This window comes from Leptopilina boulardi, unplaced genomic scaffold (assembly GCF_019393585.1).
Source record: "Leptopilina boulardi isolate dan_hultmark-lab unplaced genomic scaffold, ZJU_Lbou_2.1 LbouV2_204, whole genome shotgun sequence".
Lineage (NCBI taxonomy): Eukaryota > Metazoa > Arthropoda > Insecta > Hymenoptera > Figitidae > Leptopilina > Leptopilina boulardi.
Genome location: NW_026137757.1, coordinates 1157889 through 1177334, shown reverse-complemented (window position 1 = coordinate 1177334; position 19446 = coordinate 1157889). Strand labels below are relative to the sequence as shown.

Below are 19446 nucleotides of genomic sequence, written 5' to 3'. Positions count from 1 at the left end.
TTTGTTACTCGCGGATTTTTTTGGTCGCTGATTACAAATCCGACGTTAGTTTTTCAAAATTCAAAATGGCGGACGACTTTTAAAAAAATTGATCGAATTTGTCTGAAATTTGTTACTCGGGGGTTTTTTGGGTCGCTGATTACGAATCTGAACTTAGTTTTTCAAAATTCAAAATGGCGGATCCAATATGGCGGACAACTTTTTAAAAAAATTGATCCAATTGGTCTGAAATTTGTTACTTGGGGGTTTTCGTAGCTTAGGTTTTGTAACCATGTACATAAAATTTAAAGTTTCATTACTAATATTTAAAATGGTGTATCAAATATGTCAGAAAGATATTTTTCAATTATTCAATTTTTATAAAAATTTATGCCTAAGGTTTTCTGAGGTCACTGATTACGAAACTGAACTTATTTTAAAACCCAAATATATTATTATAATATAAACTAACACTACTTTTTGTTACCTTTAAAATGATTTAATGCTAGAGTTTCGAAAATTTTATGTCCTATGGCTTATTAAGTCATAAGTAAATGTAGTTTATAACAATTTTTGAATTTTTTAAAAATTTTTTAAAAAATTTTGTTTGCAATTTTGGATCCACCATTTTGAAATTTGAAAATTTAAGTTCAGATTCGTAATCAGCGACCCCATAAACCCCCGAGTAACAAATTTTAGGCCAATGGGATCAATTTTGTAAAAAGTCATCCGCCATATTGAATCCGCTATTATGAATTTTGTAAAACTAAGTTCAGATTTGTAGTCAGCGACCCCATAAACCCCCGAGTAACAAATTTTAGGCCAATTGGATCAATTTTTTTAAAAGTCATCCGCCATATTGGATCCGCCATTTTGAATTTTGAAAAACAAAGTTCAGATTCATAATCAGCGACCCCAAAAACCCCCGAGTAACAAATTTGAGGCCAATGGGATTACTTTTTTAAAAAGTTGTCCGCAATATTGGATTTGCCATTTTGAATTTTGGAAAATTTTAAATTCAGATTAGTAGTCGTAGCGACCCCAAAAACCTTCGAGTGAGAAATATCAGCCAGATTTAAACACATCTATTAGTTAATACTTACTTTTCTTCACAAACTATGCGTCGGACAGTTTAGGTTTATATTCATTATTAATTATACAGTTTTAATGAAGTGTGCGATTATTCTGTATACTTTTATAATGCATGAGAAGAGATTACAATGAGTTGAGAGCATTTAGAAGCAAAATTCAACATGTGCTTTTCAAATATGTGGTTTTTTGATATGAGTTACGTTTTAAAATTTAATGTTTGAAGTCATTGCATTCTTTGTGTAAATGAGGCACACATTCCTGTATGGGTTCAAATTACTTCTTTTTAGGTAGATAATATAATCCCGTTGTGCCGTTACTCAAAAACCTTCGTTAAAAAAGTTATATCAGTTCAACTGCTAACTTGTAGAAATGTTGAAAAAGTTGTCTCGCAAGTTTGAATGTACATAGTTTTTATTCAATTTGAGGCACATCATTGTTTCATGGATTTTTTAGTTCTTTACACTCCCACCTACTTCTATTGCAAGCCACAAGACACACAATGTTTCGTTAAAAAAGTTACAGTCTATAAACTAAAAAAAACAGTCAATATCACACACTAGAAACTGTCGATTTCACCACTTTAACTTACGTTCGTCATTTCCTACATAATTAAAAAAATTATATAACGCATGATACATTTAAAAAGCCCTATAATTGGTCAAATTATGGTATTGAAAAATTATTAAAAAAATTCTTAAGGTATCATTATGAGCGATAACATAAAGTTTAAAAGTTCTAGAGATATGCCCATATGGAATCCTGTATGGACACTGATGAGATTCTTCTTACGAGATGTCCTTATAAGACTTCGTATAGAATCTTATATAAGAAACCATAAGCAATCTTACAAAGGATCTCATATGGAAATTAACAGTAGGGTCGCTATGGCGTCACTTCCAGTTCTTGCGGAGTGTGATAATAAAGACGTGATTCCAGAAGAAGAGCTTACCGATGTAGCAGTAATTAATCAAATCAGCGAATTATGAAAACGCTAGTCTATCCCCGTGTCTAAACCATGGTATTCCGTCAAAGACACAGGTCTCACTGAAGATAAAAAAATTTCGTATTCAGATAAAAGGAAGAATAAATCAACGTATGCACCATCCAGTCCACCGCCAACGTCAGACGATGATTATAACCCTTCAATGATGTTCGAGGAACCGTATTTCAATCGATTTATTACAGGGAACGTAAAGAGTTTGAGGAAGCATACGTTGCTTTCACCGAATTTGCCACCATGACAGAAGATATATATATCCTCGACAAAGTGCAAGAATCATTAATGTCTTGCGAATCACCAGAAAAAAAGGACATCGATTTAGTTAATGGAGAAGATGAGGTTAATTGTTGTAGCACTTGTCCAATTTGTCTCAACTGTTTTTACTTGAATAATGTATTCCCTCACTTCATGTTCATCTACATCCCAGCTAAGAGTAATACAATTGCCGCTGAAGTAATCAACCCGGTTGAAAAAACTTGTATCAGCCCAAGAAAGCAGAAGTTTTTACATCTGAAGATATAGAAAAATTTTGTTACGAGGGTCCTGATATCAATTTCTTAGATATAAAGGTATATAATATAGTCCTAAAATATGTATTTATTTATACTTTTTCAATTATTATAATCATTAAATATTTAATGTTCTAAAAGTTCAAATGAACAATATTAGTATTTATTTCTTCTTCATTTTAAACTTTATTTTATTTTTATTTGTTCATAAATTTAATGTATAAATTGTTATCGATAAGGATTATAATCACCACGTATTCTTTATAAGTATCAGACAGCATTGAGTTTTAGGTTTATTGGAGGACTAAGAAGACAGGAACTCGTTAAAGTTCATATAAAACATATTAGAGAAGAAAGATCGACACTCTTTGTCGATGTTCTGGAAACAAAAAATCACCAACCAAAATCATTTTCCATCGTTGGAAATTTTGTCAATATAATAAAAAATACCAATCAGTTGTCCGACAACTCGTTTTTTTTAAATTATCGAAATGGAAACTGTACAGTCCAGCCTATTGAAATAAATAAATTCGGAGGAATGCTGAAAAAAATTGCTCAGTATTTGCAATTACCAAACCCAGAAAAATATACTGGGCATACATTCCGCAGAACATCTGCAATGATGCTCGCAAATGCTGGCACTAACGTAACTACTATTAAGCTGCATGGAAATTGGCGATCAAATACTGTGGCGGAAGGCTACATTGCTCATTCATCGAATAATAAAAAGAAGATTTACGAACAAATTAGTAGTTCGAAAATATTGAAAGAATCAAATTCTGAAAAAATGTACAAATGGAAATAAAATCTACAAAAGAACCAGATGGCAGTTCATCAACTTCAAAAGATTCAACATTTTCACCACCATAAAAAAATAAATCTTTTGAAAATGCATTAGCACCAACCGTATGGCATTTTCATAATTGCACTGTCAACTTCATTCAAAAACTAGGGATGGAAAAGTGGACTTCGACTTTGCTTGCAAGTCGACTTTCACATGTTACAAGTCCACTTATTGCAATCGACTTTCTCGAGATTAAAGTCGACAAGATCAAATTTGTTCGTTCGACTTTCGACTTAGTTCAGTTTGACGGTTGACAAATTCAAGTTGTTCCTCAGAAGCATATGCCTGAAGTTCTGAACGTTCAAATAAACGAAATAATTTTTTTTTAATTTATTACATTAATGAAAACAAAAAGTTACATTTAAAATTTAATAAGTTATTCACTTATTTTTTTATGCAGAAACCAATATTTTATAAAAAAAAATTTGAAGTTAAAACAGTGGTAAACGAATTTTTTGTTCATTTGAACGTTCAGAACTTCAGTCACATTCAGAAGCATTGATCCAGACATGATTATAGTTTAATGACAATTAATCTTTTTTTTGTTTTTAAAAATATTAAATGTTTAACATCACATTAAAATTTTTCTGTTTTACTTCCAGGGTAGAAATTTTGTCATGGTCTAAACCTGGGCCAAATCTGGCGTCCATAAAATTGGCATGAAATGCCTTACCCAATTTGGTCCACAAGATGAAGCCAAATTTTGAGGCTTCCCAGGTCTGACCCATTTTTGGGCCAAATATGGCAATTTCTATACGGGTTCTACGCTGTGACAAAATGTGATAAACAGAAGACTAATTTAACAGTAATTTTATTTAAAACAAAGTATCATTGTAAAAATATATGCTATCCTTTACATTTCAATATTTAGAATTAATTTCGAATATAAAAAAAAATTTAATCTAATTTTACTTGTAAATCTTTAGATTTTATACACTACAAAACATTAAAAAAAATTTTTTATTCATAAGTATGTTAAAAAAATTTTCATCATTTTCTTCATTTAGTTAATTTCACGTTTATTATATAGGTATACTTTACAAAAAGTAATTTTTTTGAAATTATTTATTTAGAAGTTGATCGAAGTCGACTTTTTGACTCGATTAATCGGCTTTTAAAGTCGAGAAATATAAAGTCGATTGTGAAGTCGAAAATCGACTTTTAATTTCTCTTTTCTATCCCTATCAAAAACAATAATTGAAGAAAACTTCAATATTTAAGTACTTTATCAGTTAAAGTAATTTTTAAAATATATATATTTATTTACTCTCCCTGCATAGCAGGGTTCGAGGATCCAAATACATTGTTCTTAAATCTAATTACACTAAACTTAAAACTAATACAAAAAACTTAACACTATCGCAAGAACGCAAAAATTCTCTCTCTCTCTTTCAGTTGCCTGGGCTTCCGTTTCCTGTTTTTTTTAGCCCATTTTGGCTTTCTCGGAAATTCCCCTTGCAAATAAAACTAAATCTACTTTTTTTTTTTTTTTTTTTTTTTTTTAAACGCCCACCCCATATCTAATTTCCCTGTGCAATCTTCCTTCTCTCATCCAAATCTTCCATCCATGTCACACCTTGTCCGCTTTCATCCAAAATCCAACTAATTATCTCACCCATTCCCCAATCATCCTTCCACACATTCATTCCTCTTCCACACCTTTCCAGCACATGTCCCCAATCTTCCACCTCGTACCCACATACCCTGCACATTTTCTCCTCATTCCTTAACCAATATCTACACTCATTCACTCCCTCACCCATTCTGAATCTAACCATCCTACTCCACTTTGACTCTTTTCCCTTACCATCTAGGTATTTTGGCACCCCAACCCTCTTCACCATCTTGTACCATATGTTGTACCTCGACCTTAATATCCTTTGCCATCTTTCTACCTTATCCATCTCTTTCCAATTTTCCTCCAAGCCATACCAACCCCTACCTTCCTTTCTCGCCTCCTTTAAAACCATTCCTCTCTCGACCTCCCATTTTGACATTTCTTTTTCCCCCCTTTCCTCCCTTTCCACTACCATTTCTCTGCATCGTTGAGTCCACTGATTCCCCCTTCCCTGCCTTAACTTCTCCTCAAAACCCCACGCCCTCCTCCTTTGCCTTACCAACATTTTTTCCCTACCCAGCTCCTCCCTAAGCATGTAACCCGGACAACTTCTACTCACTCCCATCGTCCATCTCATATACCTTTCACTCATGCTCTCCACTTTCTTTCTTTCCTTCCATCCCCAAATTTCCACACCGTAACATATTACCGACCACACCAGCACATCAAACAACCACATTCTTCTTCTCCAGTCATTCTTAAACCTCCTTTTTCCAATTCCCCATACCTGCCCCAAAATCTTACCCGCTTTTTCCAACCTTCTACTCACATGCAATTCCTGACTCCCATTCGATTTAAACCAATAACCCAAATAACAAAACTCATCCACCTCTTCCACACTCTTTCCATTCAACTTCCATACTTCTTCCTTACCTCCTTTCCTATTCCTAAATCTTAAAACCTTCGTTTTCTCTACATTCACCCACAGATCCTTACCCGACACATACTTTTCAAACTCTCTCATCATCAGTCTCATCCCACTCTCACACTCTGCCAGCAGCACAATATCATCCGCATATGCTAACGAGTAAATCCTACTTTTTCCCAGTACCACCCCTCCTTTACCTCTTCCCCTTAGCTTCTCTTCCAGGTCTGCCATCAGTAAACTAAAAAGCAATGGACTCAACGGGCAGCCTTGCATTAACCCTCTTCCCATCCAAAAAATGTCCCCGAATCTATCCCCCACCCTAACCCTTGTCCTCGCGTCCTCGTAAATCTCTTTAATCCGCTCAATGAGACCCCTGTCTATCCCTCTTTCCTTCAATGATTTCCATAACACTCCCCTGTTTACTGACGGAAACGCCGCCTTAAAGTCGACAAACAACGTCACCAGCTTCCCCCTCTTCTGCCCCAACCTTTTCCCCACTAAATAATTTAAGGAGTAAATGTGGTCCAAGGTACCCATCCCCCATCTAAACCCCGCCTGGTTTTGTGGAATTCCACCCCCTCTATCCACACACTCCTCCACCCTTCGCCTCAAAATCTCCGCGTACACCTTATACCCCACCGGCATTAACGTTATTCCTCTATACTCTTCCACTCTTTTACCTTCCCCTTTTTTAACCAGCGGCACAATCACTCCCGTTTTCCATCCCTCTGGTCACCCTTCCCCCTTCCACACTTTGTTAATAATCCCCCACATCTCCTTCCTAATTACCCCACCCCCATACTTTAAACATTCCGCTTCCATGCCATCTAAACCAGCTGCCTTATTTCTTTTCAGCCTTTCAATTGCTCTGTCTACCTCCTCCTCACTTACTCCTCCAATCCCTTCTTCCTCTATCAGTACTCTTTTTTCCCCCACGACTCTTCCATCTACCCCCCCGCTAAGTTCCTTAAAATATCTGGTCCATTCCCTCATTCCTATGCTTCTATCTACCCCACCTTTTCTGCTTCTCTCTTTATTTATAATTTCCCATTCCCTCCCCTCCCTCACCGCCCTCTCCACCTCTTCCATAAATCTTTTCTTTTCCTCTTCTTTTTTCCGCTCCAGCACTTTCTCATGTACTTTTTGACGTCTCTTATATTCCCTTCTGTTTATGCAACCTTTCCTCCACATTTTGATACTAACCCTCATTTCCTCCTTACTACTTTCACATTCATTATCCCACCATCCCCTCTTTGCTCTATCCTTTCCTCCTTCCTGTGACATCTTATCCTTGACTTTTTCTAGGAAACCAACCATCCTTTCCACTCTTTCATCCACCCCGTCCTCTTCCCTTGCTCCTGTCCACTCCTCCTGTACTCTTCTCTCAAATTCTCGCAACTTATCATCCGTCCACATTCCCATTTTTTCCTTCTTATCTTTCCTTTCTTTCTCCGCCTCTTCTCTCATTTCAACCCTCCCTTTAAACTGTGCTATTACCGGAAAGTGCTCCGATCCTAATTCCTTGCCAACCCTCATCGAAATCAGCCTCCTTCTCACTTTTTCCTCAGCCAAAATATAGTCTATAACAGTATCCCCCTTCCCATGAATGTGAACTCTCCTTCCTCATCCCCTTTTATGTTGCCGTTACAGATTGACCATCCTTCTCCTTCTAAAATTTCTAACAACTTACAACCCTCCCCATCTACTTCTTTATGCTTGGACTCTCTTTCATATTTATTTGTCTCCTCGTTCCATTGCCCTCCTCCCAACATTCCAGTCCAAGCATTTAAATCCCCCCCTATGAGAACCAACCTTTCCTTGCCCCTATCCATCCACTCCTCCAGCACGCTCCATCCTCCTTCTTCTCCTCTTCTTCTATACAATCCTACAATGTCCAATTCCTCCCGTCCCAACCTAATAGTCCTTACCATACACCCGTCCTTTTCCATATATTTCACTTTCTTCCCCTCCCTTAATCCCCTTTTGACCCCAGTAATTATTCCTCCTGCACTTCTCCCCCTTGCCACCTCTTTTCTTGCCCCCTGTATTCTCCATCGATAACCCTTTGGTAATTTTCTTTTCACTTTCCCCCACTCTTTTTGTTCCATCCATGTCTCCAACAAGCAGACAACCTCCCATTTTCCCAATGTCTTCCAGAATCCCTCATCCTTATTTTTTCAGCCCCATATATTCCAAAAAGCCACCCTTATTCCCTGTGATCCTTCTTTTGTTCCATTCTTTCGCCCCCAAACCCCCTTCTCCCCCCCTCTGCATCTTCTCCCCCTATTCCACTTTCAGCCCTCCATTGAACTCCATCTATCCACAAACAGTCTCTTCCCATAGTCACTCTTTTCCCTTTCCTTCTTTCCTCCCATGCTTTCTCCCTCAACCACCAATCCCTTCTTCTCTCTGTCCAGGTTTTGTCCTCCTCTATCCTTTCCTCCCTTCCTCTCAACTTCTTTTTCAACTCCATTACCTCCCTTCTTTCCTCTTCGCTACCTAATTCTACTAACCAAATCTTCGGCAACTCCCTACTTTCTCCTCCCACCCCTTTCACTCCCTTAATGTTCACTTTTGCCCCTATTTCCACCATAAGCTCCTTAACTTTTTCCTTCCCTTCTTCCCTCCCCACCTTTAAACCTCTAATTGTAATCCAACATTTCCTTTTTCCTTTTCCAACCGCTCTACTAATCTGGACAGGTCTGCCACTTTCCTCTCCAACTCCCCCGTTTGACCCTCTTCTGTCCCCTGTCTACTCCCAGTTGCCTCTTCTCTTATCTCCAATTGCCCAACTCTCTTCTCCAGCATCGACATCTCGGCACTTCTCTTTCTCTCTACTCTCTCCAGTGTGGTTTCAACCATCACTACTTTTTCCATTAAATCTTCTTTCTCTCCTCTCCATCTTTCTTCCCAATTTGCCCACATATCTCTTATCTCCCTCACCTCTCCTCTAATCATATCCATTTTTTCATCCCTCTTCTCCTCTTTCCTTTCGCTTTCTTCCCTTGCCACTTTAATTTCCTTCCCCAAATCTTCTATTTTCTTATTAGTCTCCTCACTCATTTTCATCACTGCTCTCGCCATCTCCCCCATTCCTGCCAGTACATCACTATAATCTTTCAACTCTTCCTCTCTCTCGTTATTCTCCCCCTCATTACCCTCCTCTTCCTGATCATTTTCCCCCCTAGCCTTCCTTCTATCCCTCACCTGCTTTTGCCACAGCCCTACATCTTTCCTTGTTATCTTAGCAAAACTTGCCAATCCCTTCGGTCTGCCTCTTTTCCTAGCACTAAATAACGCGTAGTCCGGCAATGAAGACGTTGACAACTTTCTCAAAACCTTAGGGGTACTAAAAACCTCCTCTTCTTTTTCACTGTCCGTCCCTGGATGTTCCGTCTCATCTCGCACGCTACCTGTCTCCGTCCCTTCCTCCCACTTCTCCCACTGACTTATTTCCCCCTGACTACCAGTATTCTCGTGCCCTCTGTCACCAGCATTCTCCTGCCGTCTGGCGCCTTTTATCGGCGACCTCTCTACTAGCGCCATGAGAACCCGCCTTCACTCTAAACTCCTTACTCTCTCTACCTCTGTCACTCACTCTCTCACTCTCCACGCTCCCAACCTAACCTTCCAAAACCTCACACACCTTTACTCACTTTTTACAGCCACACTACTACACTTCACACGACTTTTTTATCACTCTCATACACACAAAACCACTCACTGCACAATTCACCGATTTATACTACCCTGCCCTCAAAAAATACCGGAAAAAACTTTGTCAAAAGACCAAGAAACACAGAAACGTCCGTATTAAACCGTAACCGGAAACGGAAGCCAAAGTAATTTTTAAAATGAAACTTTTTATAAAAATATGTTACAAGTTATAACAAAGAAAATATGATTTATTAATGATATCTTAATTCAAAAGAACGTTTTTATAAAAAAAAATAAGTTGGAAAAAATATAAAAAATGTTATGTATTAATATCTTCATGTATTACAATTTTTTGTTCATATAATTAATAATCCAATTTTTAGTTTGCATTTTTGTAAATATTATGAACAAATAAATATATATATATTTCTACAAACACGATGACTAGTAGATAATGATTTTTAGATAACTTGGAACCTATCTTCAAATTTTTCCAAATTTGCTCTTTTAACCTGTAGGATTTATACTATAAAAAAGAATTTCAAAAAATGTTAAAAATCTAATATAAATGAATGCATTAATAAAAAATATCCTTATTTGAATTTTTTTCTTTTGCATTTTTTATGAAAAATAATATGCGATAAAAGTGTCTCGTTTCGGCGCCTCCACTCGACTACGGCTTGTGCTGGAAACATCCCACTCGAGAAAAGTTACTCTTTAAACACTTGTATAGCAATGTACTATTACTGTATTAGATTTCTTATATTCAGAATAAGTAAGAGCTTGATGATTACTGGATTACTTGGTTGCTGAGTTGAAATTTCGAAACAATCAATGATGCTTTGAACGTTATTGCATTTAGATTGAAAAGGTACTGGCAAAAGAGCTTTTATAGATTTTTTGTTTGGCCATATAATTAATTGTTTACAGTAATGTGCTAGTTGTGGAACATTTCGTCGAAAAATTTTATTTACTTCGAGGTACTTAGTCCGAATTCAATTCCCATCCGTTCAAAAGAGTCGTTAGTTTTCATTTTTGTTAGAACGATGCAAATATTCATAATATTTATTCCAGTCTCATCACTTAATAATTTTAATATATAATTAGCTTTTTTTGGAATGCAAATAAAAAGTTTCAAATGATCCATAATTTTTACTTTTTGATACAAATTATTTTTTCAAAGTCTAGTAACGTAACTTCTTCATCACTGACTTCTTCGCTATTAGGACTGTAATCAGGATCCGATTTATTTGAAGAATTAGAAGCAGAAAAAGTTGACATGGAGCTATCAATACTTGAGTTTTCTTGTAAATTAGACTCTGATGATAATTCTTCTAAGTTCTGATAATCTGAGAAATTATCATTTTCGTCTTGCATATTTAATTGTTTAATAGGTGAACAAGCAACATTTTTTGTTTCAGGGCAACATGAAGTACCTTTACTGCGATATAGTAATAGTGTATAGGATACTGTATAAAAACTTTTCAATCCAAATGCATAGTAACGGATCATGTACGAGTGCAAGATCCTTTATGGGTTCCTGTGCATACTTTGCACAAGAACTTTTCCGAAATTTAAATATAAGTTGATATGTAAGGTTTTGTACAAGAAAAAAATGGCAATGTTATTTAGACGAAAAGAGCTTTTGGATAATGAGAAAAAAAAGGAAAATATTGTCTTTCACGCTTGATCAAAACTGAAATGTCAGAGATTTAAAAATCGAACAGGGTCGCAGAGATCAAATTAATATAAATTTAAATAAAATTTATTGAATTAAAAATTAAATAAATATACATTTTGATAATAATTAAAATAAGTAGGTTTAAATTTTATGTGGTAAACAGAAACAACACTTAGATATGCCATGTATTATTATTTAATTATTCTTGCATGTTGTTGCTCCAAAACTATAAAAGGCATAATATTTAAAATAATGGATTTTGAAATGTGTGCATAGTTGGAAAATAACTCCAAATAATGTAATCCAACAACACCTTCCATTTCCCATTCGCTAGTCAACTTGGAGCTAAAACAACAGTTAATTTAATTACAAAATTATAGATACGAATTGCAAAATGTAAAAGAAATTTTACCTGTCTAGAGTTGTAAATGACACAATGTAATCACAGACGTAACTAACGTAATTCATTAATTGAGATTCCTCAAACTGCTGTAAAACTGTTTGTACGCCAATTGATAAAATTACAGAGTCCACTGGGTCTTGTACCTTTTTACTTAAGAGACTTGCTATAATTCAAGATATATATTTTTTAACATAAATATGAGGGATTTTTCTTCAATCGCCCCAGCCCAAAAAGTGAAAGTTCTGGGATTGCGTTGATACTTTGGTAAATTGTTGTCCAATATAAAAATAATAAATCGCTAAAATATAAAAGCATTCTTCACCTACTTTTCAATACTGTACACGAAATTAAAAAAAAAATTTCACCTATTTTTTTAAAAATCAACCTTTATTTTTCAATTTTCACTCCTTCAGGTATTTAAATTTTTTTTTATTTTCATTGGAAGGCTGAGGTTTTTTTCGATAAGCTACGTAAATATAAAAGTGTGACAACAATAATGTTTTGAGAAACAAAATATTAAAGTAGGGGATGCTCCCACACAATCGACGCTACGGTGCGTACACGTCGTGGTACACACCTATGTTATTCTTATTTACTTCAGTAATAGCTCTCTGCATTCTACAGGGTTGAGACTATCCACAAAATAATGCCTGCATTATTGTTTCTGAACGAAATTTAAATTTTGAAAAATGGTAATTCAAAGTGGTAGATCAATGGTAAATTTGCCGCTAGATGGCTACAAATAAACACGTGTTCTTGTGCGACTCGCGAAAATTGTTTAAATTTTGTCGGGTTTAGTTCATTTTTATTATACAGCTTATTACCATTTTTTAAATAAGGTGTATATGTTACGGTAAAAGTACGATATTGGTAAATGTGCACATTTACCAATCTGGCTGGTATCTAGCTGGTAAAAGTGATTAATCTTAAAAAATTACGTACATTTACCAAGAAAGTTGGTAAATGTGCACATTGACCAGCGCGAGTTGGGAAATGTAGATAGTTTGTTTTTATTTCGCTCAGATGTATAACGACAGAAGGTTGTGAGCCTAGTGAAAGACTTATTAAAAGTAGTGAATCGTTTTTTAATGTAATTGATATTATTATTGCTTCGTCATCAGCGTGCATCAGCAAGTTAGGCGATTTTAAACCCAATTTCATTTTGGAACCAAAAAGAGCCTCATATGGAGTTTGTTGAATACCGCTGTGATATGATCGGTTCTTCATCATCTGTACATACTTCAGTTCTTCGGACCACTTAGTTGTTTTCTTCATTTCCATCAAAGAGGCAAGAATATGTTGCACATCTTGGTTTGCCCACTCCACCGAACCCTGACTTTGCGAATGCCTTGGTTTGCCGTGAACTAGTTTTACTCCATCCCAAAGGTTGGCTAATTCGGTAATCACTTTATTCACAAATTCTCGGCCGTTGTCGCTGTGAAGGATAGATGGAGCACCAAAAATTGTGAAAATGTCCATAACATTACTTGCCACTTCTGCGGCCGTTTTTGTTTTCAGGGGTTTCAATATCACAAATTTCGTGAGGTGGTCCTGATAGTTCAAAATATACTTATAGTCTCCGTCCGCCTGAGTTTGAAGATCAATGAGATCAATTTGACATCGCGAATTAAATTCAGAAGAAAGCAGAGGTTTAACAACTACACCTCTCTTTTTGGTTTTTGATTTCTTCTGACACGGTTCGCAGAGACTTAAATAGAGCATTATCATCTCTACTGTTATATTCACATATTTTTCATTCACTTCTTTCATCACTTTATTACGACCGCCGTGGCCAACATTAATATGTGCTTCATGAATCACGTCGAAAATTTTTTCGTTTATCACAAAATATTTTACTTCAGCATTATTTTCCTTGAGAGGTGCAATTAATTTCTGTTCTTTACCGATATTTATCACGTCATATCTTTGTAAACGACGATAATCGGAAACACTTTTGTTTCTTTCTTTCATTTTCGCATTACACACATTTTGTAACATATTCACATACTGTTCCTCCGAAAGGTACACGTTATTTTTATTTTTCGCCTCAATAATATTCATTGCACTCGCGTAAAATTTTTGTTTCATTTCGTGGTTTAAATTTTCTTCGCTCATTTTCAGTTTCAGAAAATTAATTATACTCGCGATACAAGTGTCGAAAGCAAACTAAACGAAATACTGAGGTTAACAATATAAATATTTTACTTTCATAATTGTTTCCTCTATAGAAATTTGACTCATATCTATAACTGAATTAAAAACAAAACAAACTATCTACATTTCCCAACTCGCGCTGGTCAATGTGCACATTTACCAATTTCCTTGGTAAATGTACGAATAATCTGTGTTAAATGCATGATTTTTTACTTTTACCAAATAGCCTGGTAAATGTGCACATTTACCGGACTTCGTACTTTTACCGTAACATATATTTGTGATTAATTTCTTTTGCTAATTTTTGTGCTTTTTTTATTTCTTTTCATTGATCGCCCCCACAGCAGCCAATCTTTACTAAAAATTTCGTAAAGATTTCCTTGAAATCTTGGGAATATTTAATTGAAAAGTTTAATGAAAATTGCATAAAGATTTAAATGTCCCACCAAAATAAATATTTGGCGTAAAAGTTGACTAAAAATTTAAATGAAATTATCAGGAAATGTTCGTCGCGAAAATTGAGTAAAAATTTAAATGAAATTTTTATGAAATGTTTGTCGCAAAAATTGAGTAAAAGTTTCAATGAAATTTTCAGGAAATGTTCGTCGCGAAAATTGAGTAAAAATTTAAATGAAATTTTTAGGAAATGTTCGTCGCAAAAATGTAAATGAAATTTTCAGGAAATGTTGGACGGAAATATCTGTAAAAAATACAAAAATAATATTTAAGAAGTATTAATATTATTATTATTAATAATAATATTAATAATAATAATAATAATAATAATAATAATAGATAGATAGATCTTTATTATTATTATCAATAAAAAAAATTTACTATCTGGGAATAAAAATAAAATAAATAATATACAAACATTGTTGCTCTGCTTTAATGCTTTGTTTCATATTGAATCAACCACTGCATGCTTGATTGAGCAAGAACTTTTGAAAACAAATTTTGGGGTGCTTGGGATTGAACCTACGTTCGCCGCCAGATTATTAAAAAATAAGCTTGTCTCTATTGTTATTGATTAGAATTTTGTACACATGATGAAAATAAAAAAAATGTCTGACTTTTTTCATTTTTGACATATTTTAAAAATATTTATAGTTAAAAAAGTAGACGAAATGTTAAGAAATAATTGTCTACTTTTTTTAAGCACTAAATACATATTTTTAAAAAATGTCAAAAATGAAAAAAGTCAGACATTATTTTTATTTTCATCATATGTACAAAATTCTAATCAATAACAATAGAGACAAGCTTATTTTTTAATAATCTGGTCGAATTTTATTTTTCTGGTGACCTGAACTTGAGATATCATTTATTTCTGTCAAACAGAATTATATTATATGTTTTTGTGTTTACTTAAATTTTGTAATAAATGTGTTTATATTAATTGTTTAATTTACTTATCCTATTTCTAATTAATATAATTTTTTTGTATGTATTTCAAATTTTTTTATTTAAAGTAGGTATTTAAAAAAATTAGATTATAAAAAATATTTTAATTCAATGTTTTTCAAAATAATTGAATTTTCAAAAATAATTAATTTTTAATTAATTTTAGTAAAATTTAAAAAAAACGAATTTTTAAAGAATTGTAATTCAACATTTGGAAAATAATTAAATTTTACAAATTGTCACAAATAAATATATTACAAGCATTTTTTTCTGTCTATATTTAGTCAATTTTATTTCGAATCGAAATATTAATTTTTAAAAAATTTTATTTCAACTTTAAAAGCCATTTTGTAAAGGCCAAAATCTTTTACAAAAAATATAGTATTTAAAAATTAATTTTTCATTAATTAATACATTTTTAATTATAATAAATAATTTTTGAATAATAATTTTGATTTAAATGTTTAAAAAATAGAATTTTTGTGTTCACTTTCATTTCTTATTTTAATATATTGAAATTATTTTCTTAATTATTTTTAAAACGCTTTTTCTTGTCCTTAACAATACTAATATAACTGTTTATAGTGGTGATGAGGAAGTGTGGAAATTGAATGGGAGTGTGGTTGAGGAAATAGATGAGTTTTGTTATTTAGGATTTTGGCTAAAGTATAATGGGGGTCACGAGTTGCATGTGAGTAAGAGAATTGAGAAAGCGGGGAGGATAATGGGGCAAGTGTGGGGAATTGTAAAGAGAAGGTTTAAGAATGAATGGAAAAAGAGAATGTGGTTGTTTGATGCGTTAGTATGGGCAGTGTTGTGTTATGGGGTAGAGATATGGGGATGGAAGGAGAGAGGAAGAGTAGAAAGAATGAATGAAAGGTATATGAGATGGACAATGGGAGTAAGCGCAAGTTGTCCTGGGTACATGTTGAGAGAGGAAATAGAGAGGGAGAAAATGGTAGTACGGCAGAGAGGGAGAGCATGGGGGTTTGAGGAGAGATTGAAACAAGGAAAAGGGAATGAATGGGCTCAATTGTGTAGAGAATGTATTAGAGAGAGAGAGAGAATAGGAAAGAATGTACAATCGAAGTGGGAAAAAGAAAGGACGGATGCTTTGGAATGTTGGGGAAAGAATGACAGGGGTTGGTATGGTGTAAAAGAGACATGGAAAGAAAGAGATGGTAAGGATAGATGGGAAAAAATTAGAGTGTCTAAGTATAATGGATGGTATAAAATGGTAAAGAATGTGGGACAGCCGAGATATTTAGAGAAACTGAGGAAAGAAGCGAAATGGCAAAGAATGGTGAGATATAGGATGGGGGAGGGTATGAGAGAATGCAGGTATTGGATGGTGAAAGAGGAGAAGCTGTGTAGAGTGTGCGAGTTTGATGTAGATGACTGGGAACATGTATTAGAGAGGTGTGTGAAAGAAACGAGTGGGATGAATGAGGATTGGGATAAAGAGGCTAAGGTGCGATGGATATTGGATGAGAATGGGCAAGGGGAAAAATGGATGAGAAAGTTGGATGAAAGGAGGGAGAAAAGATGAGAGGAAGATGAATGAATAAGAGGTGAGAATGAAAATATAAGGGAAGGGCGTAATAGGGGACGAAGCCAGTATGGGCAAAAAGAACTGGAAACGGAAGCCCGGGCACTGGCGGATAGACTTAGTTAAGTTAAGGTTAAGATAAGTTAGTTAAGATAAGGAAAATTGTATTAGTATTTAAGTATTGTTTGTAACTAGATTAAGAAAATTGTATTTGGTTCCTCGAACTTTGCCGTAGGCAAGGAGAGTAAAAAAAAAAATATATATATATATATATAACTGTTTATTAATAAATAAAAAATTTTTAAATTAATTTTCGCAAATTTGTGAATTTTTAATTAATAGATAATATTTAAAAAAATAATTAATTTTATTATAACCTTTTCACGTGACCTTCAGTCATGGTTTTACAGCCTTATTTCGATACACTTTTAATTTTTATATTCACCTGCAATGTGAATATTCTGAATATTCAAATATCTCCGTGAAAAACATTTTCAAATGAGCCCGCCCTTTAGGTCGATAAGTAGGATTACTTGTCTATCAGCAAGTTGTAGAGCCTGTGGAAGATTTTTTTTTCTGCCAGATATCTGTAGTGTAGTGGTTAGGGTCTTTAGCTAGCGCGCGGCGAACGTAGGTTCAATCCCCAGGACCCCAAAATTTGTTTTCAAAAGTTCTTGCTCAATCAAGCATGCAGTGCTTGATTCAATGTGAAACAAAGCATTAAAGCAGAGCAACAATGTTTGTATATTATTTATTTTATTTTTATTCCCAGATATTAAATTTTTTTATTGATAATAATAATAAAGATCTATCTATCTATCTATCTATTATTTGTTTATTTATTTATTTATTTATTACACTTGTCTGTGACACGAACAGTGTCTACAAGGGAGCCACGCAAAAAAAGAGAAACATAAAATACAAATTTCTGTTAATCTGACATACACAAACGGTCGTCGAGTACAAAGATAAGACTTCTCACAAAACTCTTAATTAAAGTACGGTTATCAGAAGATAAAACATTTAGCCAATTCTCAGATGGAGGAAGATTCTTAGAAAAATCGGAAACAAAATTTTCGAACAAGTGTTCGCAAGCTGGACAAGAGGTTAAAATATGTAAAAGATCTTCGTTTTCCAGATTACAGCTGGAACAAGTAGTGTCAGGGAGGAAAACATACTTTTTTTTGTTAAAATAAATACGAGTAATATGTCGATTTAAAAGTCTACATTGCGCAAAAATTTGTTTGAAATAAAATGGAATGTGTAAAAGAAGGTAACTCTGTGTCCCTGGTGAAAGAGAGAGATGCGGATAAATTAATAAGCTCCTCGAAGCAGAAAGACAAGCTCTATTGCGATCAACAATATAGTTACCGTAAGTTCTAAGGACGAATTCCTCATCGAGGCCGAAAGACTGGGAGGACAACGCGTCCCATTCATCCGAAAGCCCACACGGATCAAAAAAGTATCTTTTTACTTGGCATATCCAATTAAATCTGCAACTCAAACCCCTTTTGGCCAAAGATAGTAGCTTGACAAAGCACAACCTGGGATACCGAGAATCATCCATTGAAAAAAAAATTTTATTAATCCAGGTTATGACTTGTTTCAAGACGTAAAAGGCGAGATGTAAACTACCTATTTCCAATCTCACAGCGTAGTTTGGAGTGCAGATGGGGAGGCACAGAAGACTTTTAAAGAAAGTCAGTTGAACCCTCTCCATATCATCAAGAAAAGCCAATCCCCACACTTGGCAATTGTAAAAAAAACACTGAGAGCAAGACTCTGAAATAGTTTTGTGCAAGACTCGCAGGATTCAGCACCGACGGAATAGATCGTCCTTAGAACCGCCCCTACCGCGGTATTAGAAGAGCTGATAAAACGTGAGGCAGGCTGGAAGGAGAAAGAGCAATGGAACTTGACACCCAAATAAACGTATTCCTTTACCACCTCGACACTACTCTTGCCAAATTTGAAAGACTTAAATCTTCTTGCCTTAGAATTCCCTGAATTCGTAAAAATTACAATCTTGGTTTTATCGACATTCACGACAAGCTCATTACGCTCGTAGTATTCGGCCAAAGCTGCAAGCTTTTTAGCCTTCTCAGAAGGATTATCAGCGAGAAGTACGTAGTCATCCGCGTATCCAAGCATGAGTATCTCTGTCGAGTTACTGACTGAGATCCCCCTGCGACCATACTTTATAAAAAATTCTTCCATATTAGAAATGAAAAGAAGAAACTCGAACGGACTAAGCACCTCTCCCTGAAGAACGCCCCGCGAAACATAAACTTCCCCTGTAACCCCCTCCATAGTTCTTATACAAGTTTTCGCTTTAGAGTAAAAGTCACGCAAAATATTAATAAACTTAGAACTAACGCCCAACGAAAACAATTTATTCCACAATAAAGAGTGGGAAACAGATGGGAAGGCCCCCTTAAAATCGATAAAAGCTGCGTATAAAGCAGAACCCTTATTACTTAAATGAATTTGAATAACGGAAGAAAGACTAAAAACATTATCTAGGCAACTTCTGCCCTTTCTGAACCCTGATTGAGATTCCGGGATAAGATTTCGTTTTTCAGCCCAAGCAACCAGTCGATTACATAAAATTTGTGTAAAAATCTTCGCGACACAGTTAATCAAAGTTATAGGTCTATAATTATCAGGGACAGAGGCATCCCCTTTTTT

General features: G+C 34.7%; 2 protein-coding genes across 3 annotated transcripts in view; both read right to left on the bottom strand.

Moving 5' to 3' along the window:
• Positions 1–8544: 8544 nt before the first annotated feature.
• On the bottom strand, positions 8545–9456 carry LOC127278508 (cilia- and flagella-associated protein 251-like). The gene has a single exon (XM_051300242.1). It carries the CDS (start codon positions 9454–9456, stop codon positions 8545–8547), a length of 912 nt encoding a protein of 303 aa, XP_051156199.1.
• Positions 9457–11316: 1860 nt separating this feature from the next.
• Positions 11317–19446, bottom strand: part of LOC127278525 (WASH complex subunit 5) — a 290329-nt gene continuing 282199 nt past the window's right edge. For both annotated transcript variants that reach the window (XM_051300266.1, XM_051300265.1), the window contains 2 exons: positions 11661–11814; positions 11317–11593 (listed from right to left, as the gene is read on the bottom strand). In XM_051300266.1, coding sequence (XP_051156223.1) covers positions 11440–11593; positions 11661–11814 — 308 coding nt within the window. In that variant the 3' untranslated portion in view covers positions 11317–11439. The remainder of the gene's footprint in view (positions 11594–11660; positions 11815–19446) is intronic.